We start from the raw sequence: 25,877 nt of genomic DNA on the forward strand, positions 1-25,877 counted from the left end.
CCATGTTGGCCACCAACCTAGTTCTGAAGAGAAAGATGGTGATTTCAACGTTCCCCTGGAGAACTGACAGAAAATATTGAGAATATCTTCAAACCAGGATTTGAACTTGAAATCTCATGGCTATGAAGCAAGAACGCTTGTCACTAACCTTCGATCGCTTCAATCAACAAACTAACGGTAGAACATCTGCCTTCTACCATTAGAACTAGTGGTGGGCATAAAAATAGGTTTTTCGGTTTTCGGGTTTTAGGAAAACCGAAACCGGTTATCGGTTTTCTCCAAAACCAGTTCAGTTTTTCACCAGATTCGGTTTCGGTTTTCTTCAAAACCGGTTACTTTTTTCAAAATTGGTTCCATTTCTGACCAGAATAGTGTTTCGTTGTTCTCCGGAAACCGATTTCGTTTCCACGGAAATAGTTTTGTATGTTTCCCAAAAGTTTTCACCAACCGAAACCAGTTTCGGTGAAAACCGAACCGGTTTTGAAGAAAACCGAAATGTAGGTTTTTCGGATTTCGGTTTTCTAGAAACCGGTTTCCGGTTTCTTAAAAAAAAAACTGTTTTGCCAATCCCTGATTAGAACCTTCTTTGGGTCTAACTCCTCCTCAAATATTACTCGTCTTCAACGGCCCCTGCTCAACACTCGAGTAAATTGTCCATGTTTTATTGAGGACCTTACTTTGATTAGTCAACAGACCGCTAGACAAATAGATATTTGACTGCGCTTTCCGAAATAACTATTTCGAATTGACATTTCTACTGAATTACATTTAACGAACTATGTTAAGAACTTAATAATACTTACATCGTTTGCATTCCATTCGCCAAATCGGATATGTTTCCCTTGGTCCACGAGAAGAGTCTTCACTTTACACAGTATGTCCTATAATGAAAAAGAAAACAATATTCGTTTATACTACATATAGCATTCTCCTACATTACAATAAATAATTACTCTTATATCTATATTCTACCTATTTAGTAGAGATGATTATGAACTTCCCGATTTTCCCTAGATCAGTTACTTCCAATCAGATGTTCTATTACGTCATTGTTTTTTGCTCTCATTATCAGCAAACTACACAGAAAGAAGAAGAAAAAGGGAGACACCTGGCATTGATAAAAACAGGTGGTGACAGTCAATGAAGAACGTCGATGGTTTCGCAGGTGCGCTACTTCTGTATCAATGACGACTCATACACTGCCAACACTTATTTTATTACATTTCTCGTGTTATTCAGTGATGCCAACCTGTGGGGAAAATCCCATATTATTACTGTAAAATGCATGTAATAATGTGCATAAAACTGTGATAATTCACCCGCGAATAATCGAGAGTTTACTGTACGTACATAAATTTAATATTACTTAAATGAATTGCAATTATTAATTACTCTTTCTTGCATTCTCTATTATTAATTCTGCATTCTCTTTCTTGCACTCTGGTAATTTGCATTCTTTATTTAACAAAATTTTATTTTCACGAATTAAGTGCCAAAGAACGTTAATTGTATTCTGGTATTTTTAATAAATAAAACTAAAAACATTCAGCTCCCAAATTATTAAACACGAAATGACTGAAAAATGAAGTTTATGTTCAGTAGAAGATTATGGCACAGAAGCGTAATGGAAATAAATCATAAGAAAATGTACTTACTGTATTTTCACCAGTATCTTCAATTGAGGAGTGTATTTCCAAAACATGCTAAATCCAAAAATGCTCGATTGTGAATTGAATATGGAAGAGCATTCTATGGAACCTCTAACATTAGATTTTGTAATTATTATTATTATTATTATTATTATTATTATTATTATTATTATTATTATTATTATTATTATTATTATTATTTTGTCAAAACATTATTTTCTGTGGTAAATTCTGTTTGGAGTATCACTTGCGATGGTGTTTCAATGTAAAAAAGATGTAGTTTTCTTTTCCTTTCTGAAGAATTCTACCAAACGGATTTAGCATGTTTTGGAAATACACTTCTCAATTGTTCTATTCAATTAAGGAAAACACTTGTTCATAAACTGTTTGATAAACGTAGATGATAGGAATTTTTAAACAATTTACTCAAATATTGAAGAAAAGGACTGATATGTACTAATTTCACTCTCAATGTTTTTTACGTTTAGAAAATTTTGCTAGTATACTATAGCGTGGATAGAACTAAATAGATACCATGCATTGCACGATACGAGCAAAGTGGCTCAAGTGGTAGAGTGTTGGCTTCACATTCGGGAGGTCGCGCGTTCGATTCCCGCTGCCGACCATCCTGATTGGGGTTTCCCTCAATCCTCGGAATGGTACCTACTAAAACAGGCCCTGGCCGATACCTTCCCAAATCCCTTCATTCTTGTTGTTATTGTTATTGTTATATATCCAGTATAAAATGGCCTCAGAGCTGTATCTGGTAATTGATAAACAAATACTAAATGTATTTGGTCTAGGAATTAATTCGTGCGGTTTTACAAAAGATGGCGTAACTAGCTTATTGTCCCATAGTTTCGTTGATCCAAACATGCGTTGAAAACTACTGTCATTGAGCATCTTGTTTAGTATATGTCAGTTGCTTGAAGCGGAAACAACATCATTTTTTCTTCAACTGAAAATGGCGCATTTTGTGCCTGATAAAGTGTTTTTGCGGGGAGTTATTCTTCATTGCTTTAACATGAAGAAAAGTGCTACCGCAAGTCATCATATTTTAGTGGAAGTGTTTGGTGACCATGCTCTAGCTGAGCGAACGTGTCAGAAGTGGTTTGCACGGTTTAAAGGTGGTGATTTCAGCTTGGAAGACCAAAAGCAATTTGGACAGCCAAAAGAATTTGAAGATGAAGAATTGAGAGCATTGCTTGATCAGGATTCGTGTCAAACGCAGGACGAACTTGCAGAAGCATTTGGAGTTGAGCAAACAACAGTTTCCAAACGTCTCAAAGCCATAGGAATGATACAAAAGATGTCTTATTGGGTTTCACATGAATTGAAAAGAAAGACGTTGAAAGAAGAAAAACCGTTTGCGAATTGCTGCTTCAAAGACAGAAAAGGAAGGGATTTTTGCATCGAATTGTAACTGGTGATGAGAAGTGGATTCATTACGAGAATCCTAAACGAAAAAAGGCCTGGGTGAAGCAAGGTGAACCAGGTCCTTCACAACCGAAACGAGATATTCATTGTGCAAAGGTTATGCTGTATATATGGTGGGATTTGAAACGTGTGGTGCACTATGAACTTCTGAAACTTGGTGAAACTATTAATGGACACCGCTATCGACAACAATTAATGCGTTTAAAGCAAGCTCTGGCCTGAAAACGACCAGAATGGAATAACAGGCATAATAAACTTATTTATCAAGATGATAACGCTCGACCACATGTCGCAAAACCGGTCAAAACCTATTTGGAAAATGTCGGATGGAAAGTGTTACTCCACCCACCATATTCACCAGACACTGCTCCGTCTGACTACTACTTGATCGATTGCATGAATAACATTTGATTGGACAGCGATTCACTTCTTCAGAAAATATCGAAAATGGATCTTTGATTAGATTGCGTCAAAAGATGAGGAATTCTTTCGACACGGAATCCGTAAATTGCCTGAAAGATGGGAGAAAGTAGTGGCTAGCGATGGACAATATTTTTGTTAACGTATTCATTTACTTTGTTTTTGAAATAAAGCTTCAATTTTTATTAAAAACCGCACGAATTAATTCCTAGACCAAATATTATAGATATGATACTGGAATGGGAAACGAGATCTTACAGTTTAACATCCCACAATTAGGCTAAGACAGACGGGATCAAACCTCTTTAAATGAGCACTTTACTAGAGATGAATATATCAATAAAATCAGATACAGAGTCTTGTACTGAAATGAACAGATGAATGAAATCAGATACAGAGTCTTTCACGGAAATGAACAGATGAATAAAACCAGATACAGAGTCTTTCACGGAAATGAACAGATGAATGAAATCAGATACAGAGTCTTTCACGGAAATGAACAGATGAATAAAACCAGATACAGAGTCTTTTACGAAATGAACAGATGAATGAAATCAGATACAGAGTCTTTTACGGAAATGAACAGATGAATGAAATCAGATACAGTCTTTCACGAAAATGAACAGATTAATAAAATCAGATATAGAGTCTTGTACTGAAATGAACAGATGAATGAAATCAGATACAGAATCTTTCACGGAAATGAACAGATGAATAAAATCAGATACAGTCTTTCACGAAAATGAACAGATGAATAAAATTAGATACAGGGTCTTTCACGGAAATGAACAGATGAATGAAATCAGATACAGAGTCTTTCACGGAAATGAACAGATGAATAAAATCAGATACAGAGTCTTTCACGGAAATGAACAGATGAATGAAATCAGATACAGTCTTTCACGAAAATGAACAGATGAATAAAATCAGATACAGAGTCTTTCACGGAAATGAACAGATGAATGAAATCAGATACAGAGTCTTGTACTGAAATGAACAGATGAATGAAATCAGATACAGAGTCTTTCACGGAAATGAACAGATTGAATAAAATCAGATACAGAGTCTTTCACGGAAATGAACAGATGAATGAAATCAGATACAGAGTCTTTCACGGAAATGAACAGATGAATGAAATCAGATACAGAGTCTTTCACGGAAATGAACAGATGAATAAAATCAGATACAGAGTCTTTCACGGAAATGAACAGATGAATGAAATCAGATACAGAGTCTTTCACGGAAATGAGCAGATGAATGAAATCAGATACAGTCTTTCACGGAAATGAACAGATGAATGAAATCAGATACAGAGTCTTTCACGGAAATGAATAGATGAATAAACTCAAATTTTGAAACGAATGAAAATTAGAAACTTACGTGCGTTCTTCCTTGTTTACAATGATAATTCCCTTTGTCACTCACCCCTAGTAGTCAATAGTAGGTGAAAAGTAGTATTGCCCACGAAAGGAATTTGGACTCGTCTCAATTTAAAAAAAAAAAAACCTTTTCTCGTCCTGTCGTGATATTTTCGCGCATCATTTGGTAAATTTATGTTAAAAAAATATGTCTAGACTTTTTCTTAATTCCATTTAGAAGTGATCAGAATCATTCCGTCACAAGAAGTCCACGATGGGTATGATAGAACATCATGTAAACCATATTTATTATTGGAGTATATTGTACAATTACTTTATCCATTTATAGTTTTTTTATACTATGAATCATAACACTAAAACAGTGATCGAAATCAAGGACTTGGGTGAATGACTGTTACCCACGAGACTTGTCGAATTTTTCGTCTCGTCTCGAATTTAAAAAGGCACTTCTCGTACCGACGTTTGTCTCGTTTTTGACACGAGACAAAGATTTTGATAATACTAGTGAACAAAGTCCCTGTGTGAGGCCAGGCGCGCACCCAGAAATTTTTGTTGGGAAGGGTCGAAGCTTTGGGGGATGTCTTTTAAGACTACAGGTCACTATGTCTCGCCTATATTACTCTGCACTGATATTACTCTGTCCCCGACACGGCGATAAGTAATTGTAAACTATTTCCACCTATATTTTCAAAATAAAAAGTCACATACCTAGACTGTTTTGTAAGAGAAAGAGTACAGATGAAGTGTAACATCAAATTTTCATGCTACATCAACCATTTCCTTGTTAAACAAAGATGGTTTTATTGATTTAGTGCACAAATGTATGTTAAGTAAGGAAGTTTGACGGGTCCGGACCAGGCCCGTAGCCAGCCCAAAAATGTAGGGGAGCCCGCTGAAGTTAGGGGGGTCCGATCCAACCATATTGTAGTTCATCACCATAGTTCATTTGCAAGCCTTTCGTAAAATTTTAGGGGACCAGCAAAAATATAGGGGGGCGGCCTCCTAGACCCCCTTGATAGGGGCCTGGTCCGGACTCGGTGAAACCCTTTCGTCGGTGCGCCCCTGGTGTGAAGTTACATATTTATTGCGATCAAGGTGGCTTAGTAGTAGAGCACTTACCTTTGGTCCTTGAGGTCCCTGATTCGATCCCCGGTCAAGTAAGTCTGTGGTGGACATCGTACTCGTGGGTTTCCTCGGTGTACTCACGTTTCCTCCCACTTTCTCATTCCACCAATTATCCCATCATCATTCACTTTCTTTAATTATCGTCTCTCTCAGCCTAACAGGCATAATCGTGGGATGTTCAACTCAAAGATTTATACATTTCTTCCTCCGATATTAATGTGAGAAGCTGCTGTACTCAGAACAAATCTTAATGACCAAGATAGTAACAAATGGAGATGTTTAATTTGTCTATGAAGAGTCTGTCTTGAATATTGAACACTATTGATGATAAAGTAGAAAATAAGGATACAGGGAAAAAAAGGTGACTCTACGACTAACAAATCTCCAAAGAAACTAATTTTGTTAAGTGAAAACTAATTATAAGCATTGCATTTTTGTAATGAGGAACGAGGAGTTTTTGTTAACACAAACAAAATAGATTCGTTAAGCGGTCTCTTTGATCATCGTCGTGTAGTTTGGATGACAGGCTTCTTTCTCCATTTATCTTACATCAACCTCTGAAGCTCCCCTTCATTCATTATGCTTCGGACCTCATTCACGAAAACGACCGACCAAATAAACAAATCTTCAACATACACACTCTCCATTACAGTGTTGCCAAACAAAAATTTATTCATATACTTGATTAACAAGGCACAGAGTTTTGATGACTGCATATATATATATTTTGATAACGCTAAAATAGAACTTTACCAATACTACGAATGTTTTAAATCTGCATCCGCTACTCTTAAAAAAGATCAGCGGTTTTGCAGAGAATCGTCTGTTTTACAGATCTTTTACCAGCAAGCAGTGGCGTAGGGAAGGGGGGGCGGAGGGGCCGCCCCCCAAAGAGTTCCGATAATGTACTTTGATACTTTGATGTTTGTATTTTTTTATAAATTTTTATGTTTATATATTTTTTTGTTTGTAATTTTTCTATATGTATCTATAACAGCGCTTAGCCCCCCCCCAAACACACATCCTGGCTACGCTACTGCCAGCAAGTAAGTATTAGAATAGGGCAGGAAATGACAGAGGAGAGTGCAATTGGAAGGGGAGTTCGATAAAGATGCTGCCTCTCGCCAACAAACAATACTTTGATTTACACGGGGTTACATATTCTCGTTCTTATGCTAAGACTGCCATATGCATATTTCATTATAATAGCAGAGTTCATGGTTGCGTACTTACACTTGGCTGAAGTCCATGATCAGGCACAGTCAATTGACAGCTGAGTCTGCACACCACTAACGCTAAATAGAACTCCACTGTTGAGGTTGAAATGAAATGAAATGAAATCTTTAAGTTTAACGTCCCACGCATATGCCGCTTAGGCTAAAGGAGACGGTGGTAATGAGAAATAAGTGAAATGGCGGAATGAAAATGTGGGAGGAAACGGGAGAACTCCGAGAAAACCCACGAGCACGATGTTTGTTCACCACAAAGTCCACACGGCGCGAGCTGGGATCGAACCAGGGACCCCAAGCACCGGAGGTGAACGCTCTACCACTGAGCCACCACGCCCCCCCTGTTGAGGTTGAGTTGTGGTTGCAGTATGATGATTTTTGTAAGATTTTTAGAGTATATATATTTATTTTTTATACTTTTTTTATTTTTGATTTGAGAAAATAGGATTGTTTATTTTCTCCTGTGAAAGTCTTCCGTGTTTACAATATTTGTTTTTAACTTTTACTATTTTTACCCGGATGTTTTTCGATGCTTTATTTAAAATATTTCACTTTTATTTGTTCACTGTTTGGTTTCCCCAAGAGATTAAAAAATACTTCAGTTTTTAATATCACAAAATAAAAGAATGTCTTAATTCTAAGAGATAGTTTAAAAAGCCTACAAAATGAAGACCGGGATTTCTGTAGGAGATACAATGATTAGGTGTATATACGATTTGCAGATGATATGGCGCTTGTTGCGGAATATGAAGAGAAAATCAATAAAATGTTAGAAAAACTTGTTGAAGGGCTGTGAAGAATAAGGGATGAAAATAAATGTTAGAAAGATAAATCCATCGTGTTTGGAACGAAGCGGGGTCGGTGTCAAATATAGAAGTAGGTGGGCAGAAAAATAGAACAGGTGACTAGTTTTCGATACTTCGTTAGTAGTATTAGTAATGATATAAAATGTGAACGTGAAATAAAAGCAAGGATAGGAACGGCGAAAAAAGCCTTTAGGAGGAAGAAAACACTATTTTGTGGTCCCTTGAATAAGGAGATGAGAAAAAGACTCATAAAATGCTTTGTGTGGAGTATTGTACTGCATGGGACAGAAACATGGACATTACGCAAAAATGACGAGAAACGACTGGAATCTTTAGAAATGTGAGTATGGAGAAGAATGCAGCGAATTAGCTGTGTCGAGTAGAAAACGAATGGGAAAGTGTTAGAAATGGTACGGGAGAAAAGAACAATTTTAGGAGGGTCAATCCATGCAAAGTGATCGAGAAAAAAGAAAAATTGCCGCTCGATCTTTTCAAAAAAATCTAATTTGTTCGGAAATGTTGAGTCGATAAAACAGTACTTCAAAACCACAATTAATTATTTTTTTTTACAACTTCCAATGGCAACGCAGCCGCTGCCGCCAATTTGCGTTCTCTCGATTTCAGGCGTTTACGTTGTTTTGAATATCTTAGCATGTATTTGTCCTAGCAAAATTGAAAATTGCTGGACGTCTCCAACTTGTGCAGAGCTAAAATGTTGATCTCTTTAACATTTTTGTCTAAAAACACTTGAAAAGGTTAAAGCAAAGTCTACAGTAGCAACATTTTTTGGACATTGAAGACATGTTTGGGAAGACGAAAGAACTGACGTAGAGGTCTGAATTTATATGTGCATGTAGTACGGGGTCATAAGTTAATACACAAAAATTTGCAGAGCTGTAGCTACTCACAAAAGCATGAAAAAATCGCAAAGTTGGGGAATTATGCCAAAAGGGGCATATTTCACTGTCCAATATCTCCAATGGACCTGGATTAAAAAAAAAATCTTGAAATTTTGGGTATAGTATACCATAACACACACAACAACGCGTTTTGTGTTTTTGAGCAGAAGGGGTGAAAGTATTAAGTAATGATGTCATACTGTAGGAGGCGTTTTGTTCACAACTTCAACTGGAAACTCGTTGTAAAGTAAAATAAAGTAGGATGAATTGTTAGTTCAGTCAAGGCTTTCAAGCTCGTATCTTTCCTCTAGGACTCACTGTCTTATCACACCCACAGCAGCACTGGTAAAGAATGCCGCTATCAGCAGAAGGCGAGAAAAGTCAAAATGCACACTTGGCAAAAAGTCCGTAAGCACTCATTGCTCTTGCTGTTTGCTATATCAATGATATTCAGTTATGATCATTCTTGTTTTAACTGTCAACTCATGCAGGAGACAGTTGTCCTTTCGTTTTATCTACATTCCCAAGTCAGTGAACGATCACTCACTGTAAACACTGACTGCGGAATGTAGACCAAACGAAATTACTTCATGGGCGCCATTTTTAGAACACCCGATATATATATTCACGGACGATGTTGTCCACCACAAACTCACATGACTTGGAATCGAAAAAGGGAATCCTCGTATGAGAAGTGAGAGTTCTACCATTAAGAGTCTTCATCCCGGCGAAATTAAAATACCGCTAATTTGACAGTAATTATGTGATAACTTCAAATAGATGAAAGATAATTGAAATATGGAACAAGAGCGCCCTAGACAATATTATTTTGCGTGAGGTACCGTTATCACAAGTCACCTAGTGGCTTTCCGTTTTCAGCTGTTTAGAAACGCGAAAATAAATGCCGACTTTCAAAATGGCTCGAAATCGAAAGCAGATAAGTGAGTCGTGATAACGATTTCTCATGTAAAATAATATTGTCTAGGGCGCTCTTGTTCCACATTTCGATTATATTTTATCTATTTGAAGATATCACATAATTACTGTAAAATTAGCGGTATTTTAATTTCGCCGGGATGAAGACTCTTAAGCCACCGTGGCTCCAGCTACAGCAGAGGACAGAGAAAATCATAAAGATAATGAAATTGAGGTGTTGAAGGCATGTGAGACAGGTCGCTGGCACGGAAAATAATGAGTGTGCACTCAATACTAGTCAGAATAATTAAATGCAAGTTATAGATATGAGCATTCACAAAGCAGCCATGTTGAAGTTTGATGGGGACTGCTTTTGGACATTTTGACTGGCTAATTATTTCAGATTCTTTATTGATCATTCCATTTGAAATTAGTGAATGGAGCTCTCTTGTGGCTATGTGGATAGCGTACGCGCCTTTAGCATGGGAGACCTGGTTTCGATTCCCATCAGAAGCTCATGTGCTTAGGATCCCATGCAAAGCTGTAGGTTCAGACGCGCACCCATATTTTTTTCTTGCGAGGAGCCCAAACTTGGGGGAAGGGTCAATCCTACAAGTCACTACATCTGTATAGTATAGAAGAGGTATTATTCTGCACCCGAAAAGACGATAAGAAATTGTAAAATGCTTTCACCTACATTTCCAGAAAAGAATACAGAACTAAATTGTTTTTATAAGAGAAAAGAGTACAGATGAAGTGTAAGATCAAATTTACATTCTACATTATTTCCCTGTTATACAAGTATAGTTTTATGAGAAAGTGAACAAAATGTATGTTGAGTAGAAGGTCTTTTCGGGGGTCCGGACCCAATTGATTCCCCGTAGTTGCGCCCATATTTAGGTCCACGTCTTATACAGCCTCGCTGCTGAAAAGGGTGTTAAACTCAAATCAAACCAAACCAAGTCGATTGGAGAATGGGTTGTCAGCTTCAATTTGTTCTAGTTCTAGGCATGAAGCATCAGTGGCGGATCTAGCCCGGGGTCGGGGGGCTAGGACCCCCCAGTTTTCAGGGTGACAAAAATAATTTAAGCTCTTAATTATATATTTTTGAAACTTTATAGTAAACTCATGGTATATTTCTCATAGTCTGGGGTCTGGCAGCCCCCCCCCCCCAGTTTTTACCTTCTAGATCCGACACCGTGAAGCATAGGAGAAAAATTTAACGGTAAACTAAGAACTAGTTGGAGAATAATATAAAGAAAAATCTTAAGATGATAAACAAACAACACAGTGTGCTGGCTTGACACACGATAAAATCCCTTTATTTCTGCGGCAATGAACCATAGAGTTCCTTAAGCCATAGGAATCTTAAAATTTACGATGGAAGAATCATCTTCCCCTTAGGATTCCAAGGGTTAATATTATGTCCGTGTTTTGACCACCTCCTTCTTGTATATATAGAACTACATTTTGCTGAGAAACTGCTAGCAGATAATTTAGTTTTATTTATTATTTTTTTTTCTATTAACACGATGCCTTTTTCTTTGCTGACAAGTTGGCAAAGGCGAAATCCCCCAAGGTGTAACAATGCATAAGAAGTTTCGTAGAGTGGTGTTTTTGGCCTGATACCATCTCATCTTTCTAACTTAATTAAATCTATTTCGCTGACCAGAGGTTGCATGGGCGGTGCACTTTTAGACACTTGCCACTCGATCCTGAAAACCTCCCATCGAGAATAGGAAAAGGTTTTCCACCTTATTCATTTTGCGGCCGCCATAATACGCCTATTCATTTTACAAGTGTTTAAAGCATCCTTCGTACTTTTTCATTCTGGAATTCACCTTACAACATACTGGTTCAGGCTATACATCAGAGTCATGAGCAGAAGCAGGGGCGTACACAGGGGGTGGCCCCCTCCCGAAATCCAGACTTTTTTGTAAATGTAGTCTACTTTTAGGAGCAATTTTAGAAATTTCCATATAATTTAGCCTCAAATTGTATTTTGACCTTCTCGAAACGCTTTAGACCCCTCCCGAAATAAATTCCTGGATACGTCCCTGAGCAGAAGCTACGTTGTCTCACTAGCAGAATGCTCGTGTTTCGTGCGTAAGGTCGTTGGTTCGATCCCAGCTCTCGCCAAGTTGGCTTTGTGATGTAAGAACATCGCGTGTGTGGATTTGCTAGGATTTCTCCTGTTCCTCCCACTTTCTTAATTCCAACACTTCGTTCATTATCATCATCTTCGTTCCTTTAGTCTAGGAACATAATTGCAGGACGGTAAACTAAAATAAAATTATCACGAGTCTCGAAAACGAGAAATAGATGACCATTTTGCACTGAGCTCGTTCGAGCTCGTGCTCGCTTCTTTCAACTGAGCTCGCATTCGCACTCACCTATCTCAACTGGGCTCGCGATCACTCGGGGCCCGTACTCACTTCTCTCGACTAGGCTCACGCTCACTTGGGTTCGTGCTCACTTATTTCACCGGGGCTCGGGCTCACTAAGGTTCGCGCTCAATTATTAAGCCCGAGCCCGGTTGAGCGCGAGCGTCGGGCTCGTGAGTTTGGACACCTATGAAACGAGGCTAGAACTCCCATTTTTAAATTCGAGACGGGAAAGAATCCTTTGGGAGTCGAGACGAGACGATACAATCTTATTTCTCGTCTCGTCTCTGGGTAATACTATTATATGTTCACCTTTACCTCTAAACGGATATAAACAATAATAATCGTATCCCTCCTCTGTCAATACTTCGATTGGCTATTGGTTTATCACTCTCATTCTTGTACGAGAGGAGCAAATTATACACGGGTATTTTGACACTACTGTGCCGTGCAGACTACTTGTAGGGGTATAGCCGAAAAAAGCAAACACACGCAGTTGAATTGACGCTATAATCACTGTGCACGCCCAAATAAAACATTTTTATTATTTTATTAAGCATACTCGATTGAAATACCTCCCTATATTATTATGACTGGAATTTATATCTAAAAGCTGAAGCACATGCTGCTTGGTCGTTTTGGAACTATTTTTTTTTTTTCAATTCCAAGGCTTTATGTATGAGAAGTAGACTTACAACCTAACGTGGAATTCGAATTACATGAGCCTCCTCCGGGAATCTGTAAGGAGACAAAATAGATTTCAATCTCTATGATAATGCTCTACTGAGTAACTCCAATTCCCACGTAAATCAAAAAAATATTTACTTGTGTATTGTTCATTGTAGTTGTGGATACATTCCACATGTATTTATTTCTTTTATTTTATTTAACAATCACCAGACGCAGCTTAGAGGCCATTTTTTATACTGGATATCTAACAACAATAATAACAATGGAAAGCATTTGGGAAGGCATCGGCCAGGCCCTATTTAGTAGGTACCATCCCGGCATTTGCCTGGTAGGACTGAGGAAAATCCTGAAAAAGCCCAGTCGGGATGGTCGGCAGCGGGAATCGAACTCCCGACCTCCCGAATGCGAAGCCAGCGCTCTACCACTTGAGCTAACTGATCAGTGCACGAAATATATTAAAAACACTTGTGCTATAAATGTAGTCATAGTCTTCATCAGAGATAAGATGTCTGAAGAAAGCAGTTGTAAATTGCCGTAACTGTTGCAAAGATATTTTTAAAGATATTTAGTGTATTAGTGTTTGTTTTAGAATCAGTATAAATAAAAATGAAAGCTACTAAGTTTATGACTTAATAACTCTTGAACCACCCGACCAATCTCGGTCAAATTCTCAACATTGCTCGGGTCTGGGTTCTTTTTTTTTTTTTTTTATGATTTCACTTTGATGGTGCAACTTAGGGGAGTGGGAAGGGGATATGTAGTTTTCGGGGTCACTGAAATGAACAGTGATACTTCCGATGCTGTTTAAATCCAAATTACGCCCAGCTACCTGTGGGAGGGAAGAGAAATGTAAAAAATGATAGAAAATGGCCGATATCAGAGAGCGCTTCAGTACTAAGTAGTAAAAAGTGACTGATTGATGGAACATATTACTTAACAGCGTGACAAACATCTTGGCATTTGAAGGCGGCGCTCCAAGTTCCCTTTAAATACTGCTAGCAAATGAGAGGCCAGCGGTATTGCCACGTTTATTTTCTCCACATCCACGTTTATCCTCTGCCACCAGATCGCGCTGTCGTTTGTCTGCTTAGCCATAACCACACCCCTTAGCATTCGGCAACATCGCGTCAGAGCTTGCGTTTTATTCGTTTAGCTGAAATGCCAAGATGTTTGTCATAGGTTTCAATTATTCTTATTGTAACCCAGCGAACTGGGTAATTGGCGCTAGTTCCATATAAAATAGTCTTTTACGAAATCTAGCTATGGACCAATAGTAAAATATCTAATCTCTTGTGTTCCACGCCGTATTTATTTTTCTTTGTCCTCTCTGCTAAACTCTCCAGAGAGCCGTTGCCATGATTAAAGGTTTCCTTGATACACTAATAAGTATAAAACTCTCTGTCCACTTCACAGATGAGTTGATTTTTAGTTTAGCGTCCCTTTCAGCAGCGAGGCTATATGAGACGTGGACCAACTGATTAACGTGGAATCCGAACCACATGAGCTCCCGCCGGGAATCGAACCCGGGTCTCCCACGCCAAAAGCGCGTATGCTAACCGCTTAGCCACGGAGGAGCTCGTCCACTTCACAGAGTTATTCTTAATTCTCTCTCATTATGTAATATAGTATATGTTAGTTTATCTGTAATGTATTGCTCAAGGAGGTAAAAGGTGAAATGAAATCTTTAATGTCCCGTGATTATGCCCTTTAGGCCGAGGGAGACTATGATGAAATTGGTGGAATGAAAAAGTGCGAGAGAAAACGGCTTTGCGCCGAGAAAAAACCCACGAACACTATGCAGTCCAGCCTTAACTTGCTTGGCCGGGGATCAAACTAGGAACCCCACACACCTGAGATTGGCGCTATACCACTGAGCCACCATGTTCCCTGCTCAAGAAGGGTCAAACACCACGTACGCCAGTGGTCCTCTCCATAATATTTGTTCTCCCTACGCCACTGAAGCCGTACATAGCATTGTCTACTATTACTCTTGGTTTTGTGCTGATTGCCCCCTCTTAAATAGATGTGAGAAAGTTTGGTAGTTAAAAGTTTTTTCTTTTTTTTTCGTTAGATAGATCGGGAAAATCCACTGCTCTAAATGAAATCTATATATTTATCTCATACGGGCATTTTGTAATTCTTTTTCGTGATGAGCAAGTACAGACGCTGGCATAAAGCGTTGCTAATTTTGTCTTCGAACGTGAATACAAAAGACAATAGTATTTAATTGGTTGGCTCCTGGGATTCTTTTTATGTATAGACACACACACACACGCAAGCATTCCATATATCACATGATATGTATAACATAGCGTCTAGTGAAATAATTTTATCGTGAAAATACCCGCAACGAGTTAAGTACATCGTTAGTAATGGTTTGAGAGCCGCCTTTTTGGCACCCGACAGTATGACGACTCTTCGCAGAAAAAATAACTGTTATTTTTTTTTTCGACTTTTCGTTCATCCCATTCAGTAGTGCTATGAGAAAAAACAAGTAACCGTTTTAGAATTGAATGAATCACTTAACAAGTTTACTGGCGAAAACCATAAAATATATATGTTCCCTTCTTGCTGTCCTGTCTGTTTCCGTTAATTTTCACATATTCCTTGCGTTCCATTCTTGCCTCAAGTAAAGTTTCTATTGCAGCGCCGTAACTTAGATTTTTCTCGGGGGGGGGGGGGGGGAGGAAAGCATTAGTACGAGTCTCCTTAGAAAAGTTGTTTTTCTAATTCTTGGGCCCCCTCTTTCCATCTTTTTCTTACTCTTTATGGCTCCCCTGAGCCTGTGGGCCCTCCCGCACGGCCAGATCTGCCGAGCCACTAGTTATGCCCCTGGGCCCGTTCCATACATGACAAATGAATTTAGAGGGGGGGGGACAATATTGACAAATTTCAAAGCCATACGAATAAATATTATTTCTAGGGCCCCTAATAGCAGACATTTTTTACTGAAATGGGCTCACGACTTATTTTTGTTTTATTTACATTTTGTGCGCTGTTTTGTTTGTCATGTAGTGAACCTGTTTGATGCTTCATTTATAATTTCATGTTCGTATGTTATATGGAGTAAGAAAATTTTGTCTTAAAATGGGCCCCCCTCGAACGGCGGGGAGCTTCCCTGGAGGGCAGTTGCCCCCTGTCCCCCCACAAGTTACGGCCCTGTTTCTATACTACCTGAATCTATTACAGTTTCCATACGCCATCATGTTGACTTTCTGTCTCATGTCAGAAAACTCGTGTAATTAAACCAATTACTTGATTCCTTACTATCCTAACCCTAACCCTCAATGTACTAAAACGATATAAGAGTTTCACAATAAGTCTAGTCTCAGAAAGATGTCTGTTTCTATTGGAAGAGCTCTGTCTCGTCTCGTATTTCGTCATGAGAATTATGGTTCCTGTCGTATCGTAAACAGTTCTAGGAGTATTATGCTTTATATGGCATTATACTACGGAACATGGATACTACGGAAAGCGCCAAGAATATAATGTGGAGGTTCCTAGAAATGTGGTTGTGAAGAAGAATGCAAATAGTTAGATCGTACGGAATATGATCGAGAAAGTATTAGGAATAGTAGCAGTAACGTTGCAAGATGCAATTAGAAAGAGAAACTAATTCGGCTAACAATTAATTCGATCTGGAGGAACGTGGTAGTAGAAGGAACATTGGAAGGTAAATAGGGAGATACGAGAGGCTGTATTTGATGATCAATATTAGAGTATAAAATAAGTACGTGAAGTCGAAGAAGTTAGCGGGCCCGCGGTGACTCAGTACTAGAGCGTACACCTATGGTGCATGGGGTCCCTGGTTCGATGCAAGCCTGCGCCATGCGGACTTCATAGTGAACAAACACCGTGTGCGTGTTTTCTCGAGGTTCTCCCGTTTCCTCTCACTTTCTCCATTCCACCATTTCTCATCATCATAGTCTCTTTTAGCTTAGCCGGCATAACCGTGAGACGTAAAACGGAAAGATTTAATTTTTCGAAGAGGTTAGCTTAGGACTTTGGTCCATAGAAGCGCTTCAGTTTGCTGAAAATGACGTGCTAGTAATGGGAGCTTATCCAACCTGCCTTGCTTCTAAACCGCAATGAGCAAAATCAGGTGCAAGTGGAACACGCTGATTCCGTGTTGGTTCACCGACGCTTGTGCTTATCCACAAGAGAATTCATCGCTTTTAATTATTATTTCACTATGAAACAATCACACAAAATTATGACAAAAGTGTTTTTCATACAAATTCTAATAGTACAGCGTGGTTAGACCCCTAATTGTACTTCTTTGAAGACAGTATTAATGGACATTCTTACTTGGAGATACTTAATGAGTGGTTGGTGCCTCAACTGGAAGAAAACAGTATCAGATACACTGTTGTGATACAGCAGGATGGAGCACCAGCGCACTTCGCGATTCACGTGCGCAATTACCTGAATCAGACGTTTTCTGGCCGTTGGATTGGAAGAGGTCGTGCATCTTCACCAGCTCCCTTTGCCTAGCCTCCAAGAAGTCCCGATCTGGCGACACCAGACAATGTTATCTGGGATTTCATAAAGCAACAAGTAAGAAACACTCGATATCACACAACGCAGGAATTACGAGCAGCCTTCACCCTCGTGACTCCGGAGTACCTCCGCAAAACATCTGCGAGAACTTGGCACAGAATTCAGCTGTGTTACGACATCGATAGTGATCATACCAATGTTTATGACTCTTAAAACTCTTAAGACTTCAAGGTAATTGTGTACAGATATTCTACCATAATTAACACTATACTGTTGAAACTAAAGTAGGGCAAGCCCACTTCCATTTGGATTGCGTACTTTTACCCGGGGTTACTCCAGAGGGGTCCAAAGTTGATGGGAGGGATTTCTGGAGGGAATTTTCCCACCAGACTCCCAATTTTCACTGTTCATGTACGTTATCAGCCCCAATACATAGCACCTCTGGCAAGCTTGTTTCATGCTGAAGAGAATGAACTATAAAACATAACCTTCCAATGAACAGTGTTGATGCAATAGCTATTTCACTGCGAGTCTACGATTTTCTCTATACTAAGAGGGTCAATGGGCCCCAGGGACTTACTCCGTTGTCCATGACACCTAATTTTTTGTGCATGAACATATTTTTGTAATGTTTATCGAGTGGACTAGGTTTGATTAGGAAGTCCCGTTGACAGGTTCATGTCCTTTCGTTGTCAGGTAGATCTTAATAAATGAAATATCAGTACTTCCATTGCATTGTCTCCTACTCCATTCAGCAAATCTCCTGGTATGTCGTCGTCTCCAGTGGCCTTCTTTCTTCGCATGTCTTTGATGACTTGTATTACTTCAGTATCAATATACCAATTATCCATATGATCCAATATATCAATTATCCAATATATCATTACACTATTTTAGCGTTCTGTGGCCAAGTGGTTAGGCAACCCATATGAACAAAAGATTGTATAATATTTCAGGAATATACTTAATAATCCACACACAATACTTTTTTCCTGGCCAGCAATTTATATAACCCAAAGTAGAATAATAAAAGCGGATTGTTTAAAGCACATAGTTCTAACTCTTAACAATCTATATTTGCTTAATGCTGACTTAAATGTAATTATATAGATAATATGAAATACCGTAAGACATTACTTTGCAACAGATTTAAGGAATTTTAAAGAAAAAAAAAAGGACGTAACTTACAAACGTAATGACTTAGAACACTATTTTAAACATATAATAGCTAGACATATAAGGAAAACATTCGTTCAAGTGAATTAGTAAACATTCAGTAAGACCATAGTTATTGAAATATAAACTTCGGTGCAATGTTAACTCATAGGTGGGGATACTTTGCACAACATACAAAAAAGGTATGTTCAACATACGAATATAATATTTCTGTGCAATGTTTTCCCTTCAGTATTTATACATTTTATTTTCTACACAAAACTGCATGCAGTCTACTAATATTGATAATAGAATGATGGTATCTGTACTTAGTATGAAGTATCGTTATTTGTAAAGAAAATTATGTATTTTCTGGTACCGGCACAGTAACTACATTCTGATAGGTGATTTACCATCAGTTCCACAGAAATGCCAACTCAGGAAAAAAAAAATAATAACTGAACTGATATGCCTTGGTTGCTCTTTATTTCCAAGAATATTATCCCAAACGTAATCAGTGGAATATTATTTACCAGGTTTGAGGGTTTCAGGCTGAAGCCCACTCAAATTACAGCATTTATTTCTTCATTTTTTTTAAAATCTAATTTTAGTCATTCCTATGCGTATAAGCTTCAAGCAGCCCCCAAAAGTCTAGCGATTTCTCAAAGACTAAGTTTTCCTGAATGAAGCCTATCTCAAACTCTTTTTTGGATCCGCCACTTCAAGTAATTTATTTTCCAACAAGAAATCCCATTCCGGCACCTACCTAAATAGGAAATTTACCTAAAATTAGAAGGCAAAAGGTACCAGCAGTAGTAATTTCCTTTTTAAGAGGTTACTTTGGATCGGTGCAAAGTAACTCCGATTAGAGGCTGAAACTGCCTTCTTCCCGTTTTATTTATTTATTTATTTATTATTTTTTTTACAACTCTAAAACGTTTCACATTTCAATTTCAACTATTGCTTCAGAGTCCTATTATATGCGGTAGTATTCTACGAAACTGACTCAACTTTGACAAAAATTCTTGTAGGTGATACCCTTCAAATTTTGTTGGCCTTTACAGTGAGTGACTGCTTTTCATACCTCTACAAAAACAAACCCTCCGGGTAATTAGAACTTATGTTAACCGCTAACATTATAGTCAAAATACAGTTACAGTGGCAGTTGAAACTTTCTCTTTACAGTTTATGGTTTTACCAACAGAGGACTGTGCAACTGTTTTAATATTTGATACCAAGTTACCCCTGATGTGCAAAGTAACCCCGTTTTACGGTATAGCAAACACCAAAACATATGAATTAAGTCAAATGAAAAAACAAAAATCAATATAATTTACAGAAGATATCGAGATTCATATAAGACAAGAAATAAACATGCAAAATTATACGAATTCACTTTTTTAAAAATATATATATACACTACCATCTAAAATAGCAGAAAGGGAATACATCTACTTACATATTCTGGCTTGAGTTTCTTGTCCCCTCCTCTGAGAACAGTCCGTTCCAACTTCTCAAGGTGTGTGTTGAGGTAATCTTCATCCTTTAACCTCAGTTCCTCACTAATAATATCCAAATCTCTCACAGGATTCACTTCACCTTCAATATGCGTCACGTCATCATCATCAAACGCCCCTGCAAAAAGATTACAAGCAAAAATTTAATTCAAATAATATTTTTAATGTTGCAGTTTCATACACGAGAAAATTGTAGAAGAAGTTGATTTTTTTCTTCTACTGCACAATTAAGCTCGTAGGTCAATGAATATACTAAGAAAAAAAGTATATGGCGTACGTAGAAACGGAGGTTACATGCGTAAACCCTCTGGTTTTTGGGCTTAAGAGTCTTCATCCCGGCGAAATTAAAATACCGCTAATTTTACAGTAATTGTGTGATATCTTCAAATAGATAAAAGATAATCGAAATGAGGAACAAGAGCGCCCTAGACAATATTATTTTACATGAGATACCATTCTCACGACTCACTTATCGGCTTTCAATTTCCAGCCATTTAGAAAATCGACATTTATTTTAGCATTTCTATATGGCTGCTACGGAAAGCTAATAGATGACTTGTGATAACGGTACTTCATGCAAAATAACATTGTCTAGCGCGCTCTCGTTCCACATTTCAATTATCTTTTTATCTATTTGAATATATCACGTAATTACTGTAAAAATTAGCGGTATTTTAATTTTGCAGTGATTAGCCTGTTAAAGAAATAACTGAACGTAAGTCCTATTGAAGGATGCGAGCCCGATACAAAATCATGACCCGTACACAGTGGCGTATTTAGCGGGGGGGGGGGTCCGGGTTTAAGCCCCTCGAAATCTTACTTACTATAGCAAATTATATGAAATATCTTGCAGAATTTTCACATTTTCAGGTAAAGCTCCCCCCGAAAGTTAGCAAAGCCCCCCGAAACAAAATCGTAAATACGCCACTGCCCGTACAGTATAATATTCACACACACCTGGTGAATCTCTCTGAGAGCTCTGTTTTAAAAGACAGTATATTTAAATACACGCACCTTTATTTTTAAAAAGTAGACAGACACAAAGCTACAAAATAGAACAATTTATTGAGAGAAAATTTACTGTCTAAACTTTTACATTATCTACGGAGCAGTTGCAGCCGCAGCGACGGTGGGCACTTTTTCCTCTGAACGTTCTTTCTAAACTTGTTTTTATAAGCAAACGCATCACGTAATAATTATGCAGCCGTCAACTAACAATCAAAACAACGTCACAGCGGGAAGCGAGCAACAATGGGAAGCTGGTGCCGGCTATTAGTTGACTGACACCCTGATGTTTATAAATATGTAAAATACATCACGGCAGCGTTTATTACAGCTGAATTGAAAAGGATGGTGAGTGGAAAGGAAGAATAATTAAGAAATGGCACATGTGTGGTGGCCACCATGCAGAAAGCGGGGCGTGGTGAAGAGGTGTACCCGAGCTACCGTGGCGGTAGTTGTTGGAACGCCCCTGCCATCAGCGATGACACAAGACACCATTATATAGAAGGAAGAAAGGAATAAAAAAAAAAGAAGACGCAGTTTTCGGCTGCTTGTCAGCACAACATATAATATCCACGTAACTCTTTCACGATCAACACACAGCTCGTGTTATTTTATTAAAGTGAAAGCCTTTAACTTCATTGCAAACTAAAAATACCCTTCTGAAAGCCCATTTTCCCTTTAAGAGGCCCCACCACGACGAAATTAAAATACTGGTAATTTTACAGTAATTATGTGATATATTCAAATAGTAAAATATAATTGAAATGTGGAACACGAGCACACAAGACAATATTTTGCATGAGATACCGTTATCACGAGTCACCTATTAGCTTTCCGCTTGCAGCCATTTAGAAACGCAAAAATAAATGTCGATTTTCTAAATGGCTGGAAATCGAAAGCAGATAAGTGAGTCGAGTCGTGATAACGGTATCTCATGTAAAATAATATTGTCTAGCGAGCTCTTGTTTTACATTTTGATTATCTTTTATCTATTTGAAGATATCACATAATTACTGTAAAATTAGCAGTATTTTAACATGAGCGGCACTTAGATCGGTGTCGGATGCCTACCTTAATTTCTTTGTTGGGCTGCAAAACTACGAGAGCACTTCGATCGGCGCATGCGCAGACCGAGAGCTGAGCTGCCTGCCGCCTTTTATTTCCGCTTTACTGTGGATCGTGTTGTTGTGGATGTGAAGCTACTATGCACACACACACTGAGGGAGCAAAGAGCTAAATTGCGCCGAGCAGAACTGATTTGCAAAACTTGCTTATATCCGTTTGCTCCGTGAATGTGCGGCCAGCCTAAGGGTGGAGATCTTAGCAATCTTTGCAACACTGAGCCCATATCAAAAACCGTTTCTCGCTATTACTATTTCCTCTGTATGGTGATCGGAGCTGAAAGCAGAAATGTTCATTTGTACCACTTCTGATTTAAATAGGGGGTTAATGTTGGAGATGCTACTTCTTCCTGAGACACTGAATTAATGTAAAAAAAAAAAAAAAAAAAAAAAAAAAAAAAAAAAAAAAAAAAGTTTGTCGCTTAATTCTATTGTTTTAGTTTACCGATACCCGCCGATAGGCAGACTGACACTAGACTAGGGATGGCCAGAACCGGTTCCTAGTGGAACCGGTTTTCGGGTCTGAACGGATACGGTTCTAGAAGATCCGGTTCCGGAATCGGCTTTTCGGACCCAGTTCTGGAACCGGTTTTTCGGATCCAGGTCTGGAACCGGTTCTGGAACCGGGTTTTCAGATCCAGGTCCGGAACCGGTTCTGAAAACCGGATCTTTGTGGCCATCCCTACACTAGACTTCTGATACTTATCCATAGCACAGTTTAAAAGCCTAACAAGTGAGTTTCGTTTCGCAGTCTGAAACTACAGTAGACTTCCAAGCTATGGGAACTCAACACTCAAGCTTCAAGTAGTACATCTATAACTATTGGTTGAAATAGATTATATGATCAAAGATAGAACTAGTTCCTCGGATGCTGAATAGATATCAAAAAGCCATTATTCGCTATTTCTTTACTGATTTTGACCTATGCAGATAAAGTTTGAAACCGGAAATCGTTATTTTGAACCAATTGCAGATTGAATAGATGGTTATGGGACGAGATAAAGCTTATTCTTGGGTAGCTGAATCGATTGCGCAAAAAAAAAAAAAAAAAAATGCTTTTAATATCTCTTACAGTTTTTGCTCTACAGAAATCAATACTGGAACTGGAAGTATTGTGTTGCGGGTTGACCAAATGCTCCCTTAAGAGTCTTCATCCCGGCGAAATTAAAATACCGCTAATTTTACAGTAATTATGTGATATCTTCAAATAGATAAAAGATAATTGAAATATAGAACAAGAGCGCCCTAGACAATATTATTTTGCGTGAGGTACCGTTATCACAAGTCACCTAGTGGCTTTCCCTTTTTAGCTCTTTAGAAACGCGAAAATAAGTGCCGATTTTCAAAATGGCTCGAAATCGAAAGCAGATAAGTGAGTCGTGATAACGGTATCTCATGTAAAATAATATTGTCTAGGGCGCTCTTGTTCCACATTTCGATTATCTTTTATCTATTTGAAGATATCACATAATTACTGTAAAATTAGCGGTATTTTAATTTCGCTGGGATGAAGACTCTTAAGACACGAAAACTGCTTGCCGCTATTTTATTACTATTTTTGCTCTATATCGATGTGTTGAAACCGGAAATGACAAATTTGAACCACTTCCGGTTCGAATAGAGGGTTAATGAAGAAGATGGAATCTATTCTTGGGACAATGATGCGATCACAAAAAAATCGCATCTCGATATCTCTCACCGTTTTCTTGCTTTGTGGAAATTAATATTGAAACCGGAAGAAATATCAAATTTGAACTACTTCTGGTTTTGCTAGAGTGGCCGGGATAGTTATTGTATGTTGTCTTGAGAAGCTAAATCGTTTGTAAGAAACCGCTTTTCGCTATCTGTTGTTGAAACAGGACATGACTAATTTGAACCACTGCCAGTTTAAATAAAATTAATGGAGAAGACCTATTCTTGGTCACTGAATCGATTGCAAAAAAAAAAAAAAAAAAAAAAGCATCTCGACACATATATATCTCCTAACTGATTTTGCCCTGACGGACGGACGAACTAGTGCTGTCAAACGGGTCGGGTTGTCGGATCAGGCTACTCGGGTCAGTCAATTCGGGTCACGGGTCGGGTAAGACCGACCCGTTGAGAGCACTAGGACGAAGGCGTTCTATAAGAGTTGAGTTGATTTTTGAGTTTAACGTCCCTTTTCAGCAGCGAGGCTATATGAGACGTGGACCTACTGATTAACGTGGAATCCGAACCACATGAGTTCCCTCCGGGAATCGAACCCGGGTCTCCCGCGCCAAAGGCACGTACGCTAATCGCGCGTTCTATAAGACTTCCGACACTCATGCATAGCATAATTTGGAAGTATGATAGAAAACTAACTAACTCTATGGCCTATGGAACCCGGAGCTTCAATGCCGCTTTCACAAAAGCTTTCCATTGACTTCTGACCTTGGCCAACTGGATCCAGTTTCTACTTTATACTCCTATTTCTGCGAGATCCATCTTAATACTGTCCTCTCATCTGAGCCTAGGTCTTCCTAATGGTCGTTTTCCGATTGGATTTCCTGTCAAAACTTTGAGAGCGTTCCTACTTTCTTCCATTCTCGTTACATGACGTGCCCACCTGAGCCTCCTAGATATTGATTACCCTGACAATGTTTGGTAAACAGTATACATTATGTAGTTCCTCGTTATGAAGTTTCTGCTACTCCCCATTCGCGTTTCTCTTGGATCAGAATATTCATCCCAACTAGCACTATCGAATATAAGAAGGTAAAATAACAATCTTCCGCGGCACGAAGAGGGAGTGAAAGTGATCTCCCACCTTCAGCCACCCTCTGGATTCATCATTGCCAAAAATCAACCAACCAATTGATCAATAACTGACTTGTCTAGAACACAAATTTTGATCATAAACTTGGAAGAAAGAAAAGTTTCCGCCCTAATTTTACACGATTGACAGAAACGTAGTTAAGACAAGATTGGTGGGCAATTTATCTCGTTAGTCTGTTCAAGTAAAGAAACAGCGAACAAATATTCCTGATATATTGCGAACAAATATCATATTTTTCCTTATGATATTCATAAACCATGAGCTCTGGAACATGTTATCAAATACCATTATACATGATTTTGTTTCCCCCCTTTCGTTTCCGTCAGAGATAGAGAAAGTACGCTCATAACAATGGCTTTTTTTTTTATAACTATTCTGTTTGTTGTGGAATAATAGTGTACATTTCACCAGAGTGAATAAATAGTTCTAATTTGATGGAAACGACATAGTAGCGGGTGTAAAGCAAACATTGGAAATTTCTATACGTACCAGCTGTCCTTAATGTACAGAGTTCTTCCCGTATCCAAAGCGTGGCATGCAATCTCATCATTTATCACGTTAAGACCTGGCTGTCACTTCTAGCTTCTCTCCTCCATTCCCCCTAAACCAAACACCAGCGCTTTCTACAACTCATAGCATCCACACCTACAACAATCATTGGGCAACTTTCTATCCTCGCCCTCACTTTGTTTTCTGTCATATTTCTACGATCACAAGTTCATCATTCACCTTCCTTTTCGACGTTATATGCGGGCTTGGGGACACAGTCCCTCCCACTACGTTCACCTTCAACTCCCTGGGAAATTAAAAAAAAAAAATGTTTTACGTCCCATGCTTATGCCGGTTAGG

General features: G+C 38.5%; 1 protein-coding gene across 1 annotated transcript in view; it reads right to left on the reverse strand.

Moving 5' to 3' along the window:
• The window catches only part of LOC145677134 (obg-like ATPase 1), a gene marked incomplete at its 3' end in the record, with an annotated part of 59,957 nt that extends 34,382 nt beyond the window's left edge, over positions 1-25,575 (reverse strand). Inside the window, exons 1-3 of the mRNA XM_081747779.1 lie at positions 25,518-25,575; positions 20,048-20,223; positions 804-881 (exon numbers count right to left, since the gene is read on the reverse strand). Coding sequence (XP_081603905.1) covers positions 804-881; positions 20,048-20,223; positions 25,518-25,575 — 312 coding nt within the window. The remainder of the gene's footprint in view (positions 1-803; positions 882-20,047; positions 20,224-25,517) is intronic.
• Positions 25,576-25,877: the final 302 nt, after the last annotated feature.

This window comes from Thermobia domestica, unplaced genomic scaffold (genome assembly GCF_964235325.1).
Source record: "Thermobia domestica unplaced genomic scaffold, izTheDome1.hap1.1 HAP1_SCAFFOLD_646, whole genome shotgun sequence".
NCBI classification, from domain to species: domain Eukaryota; kingdom Metazoa; phylum Arthropoda; class Insecta; order Zygentoma; family Lepismatidae; genus Thermobia; species Thermobia domestica.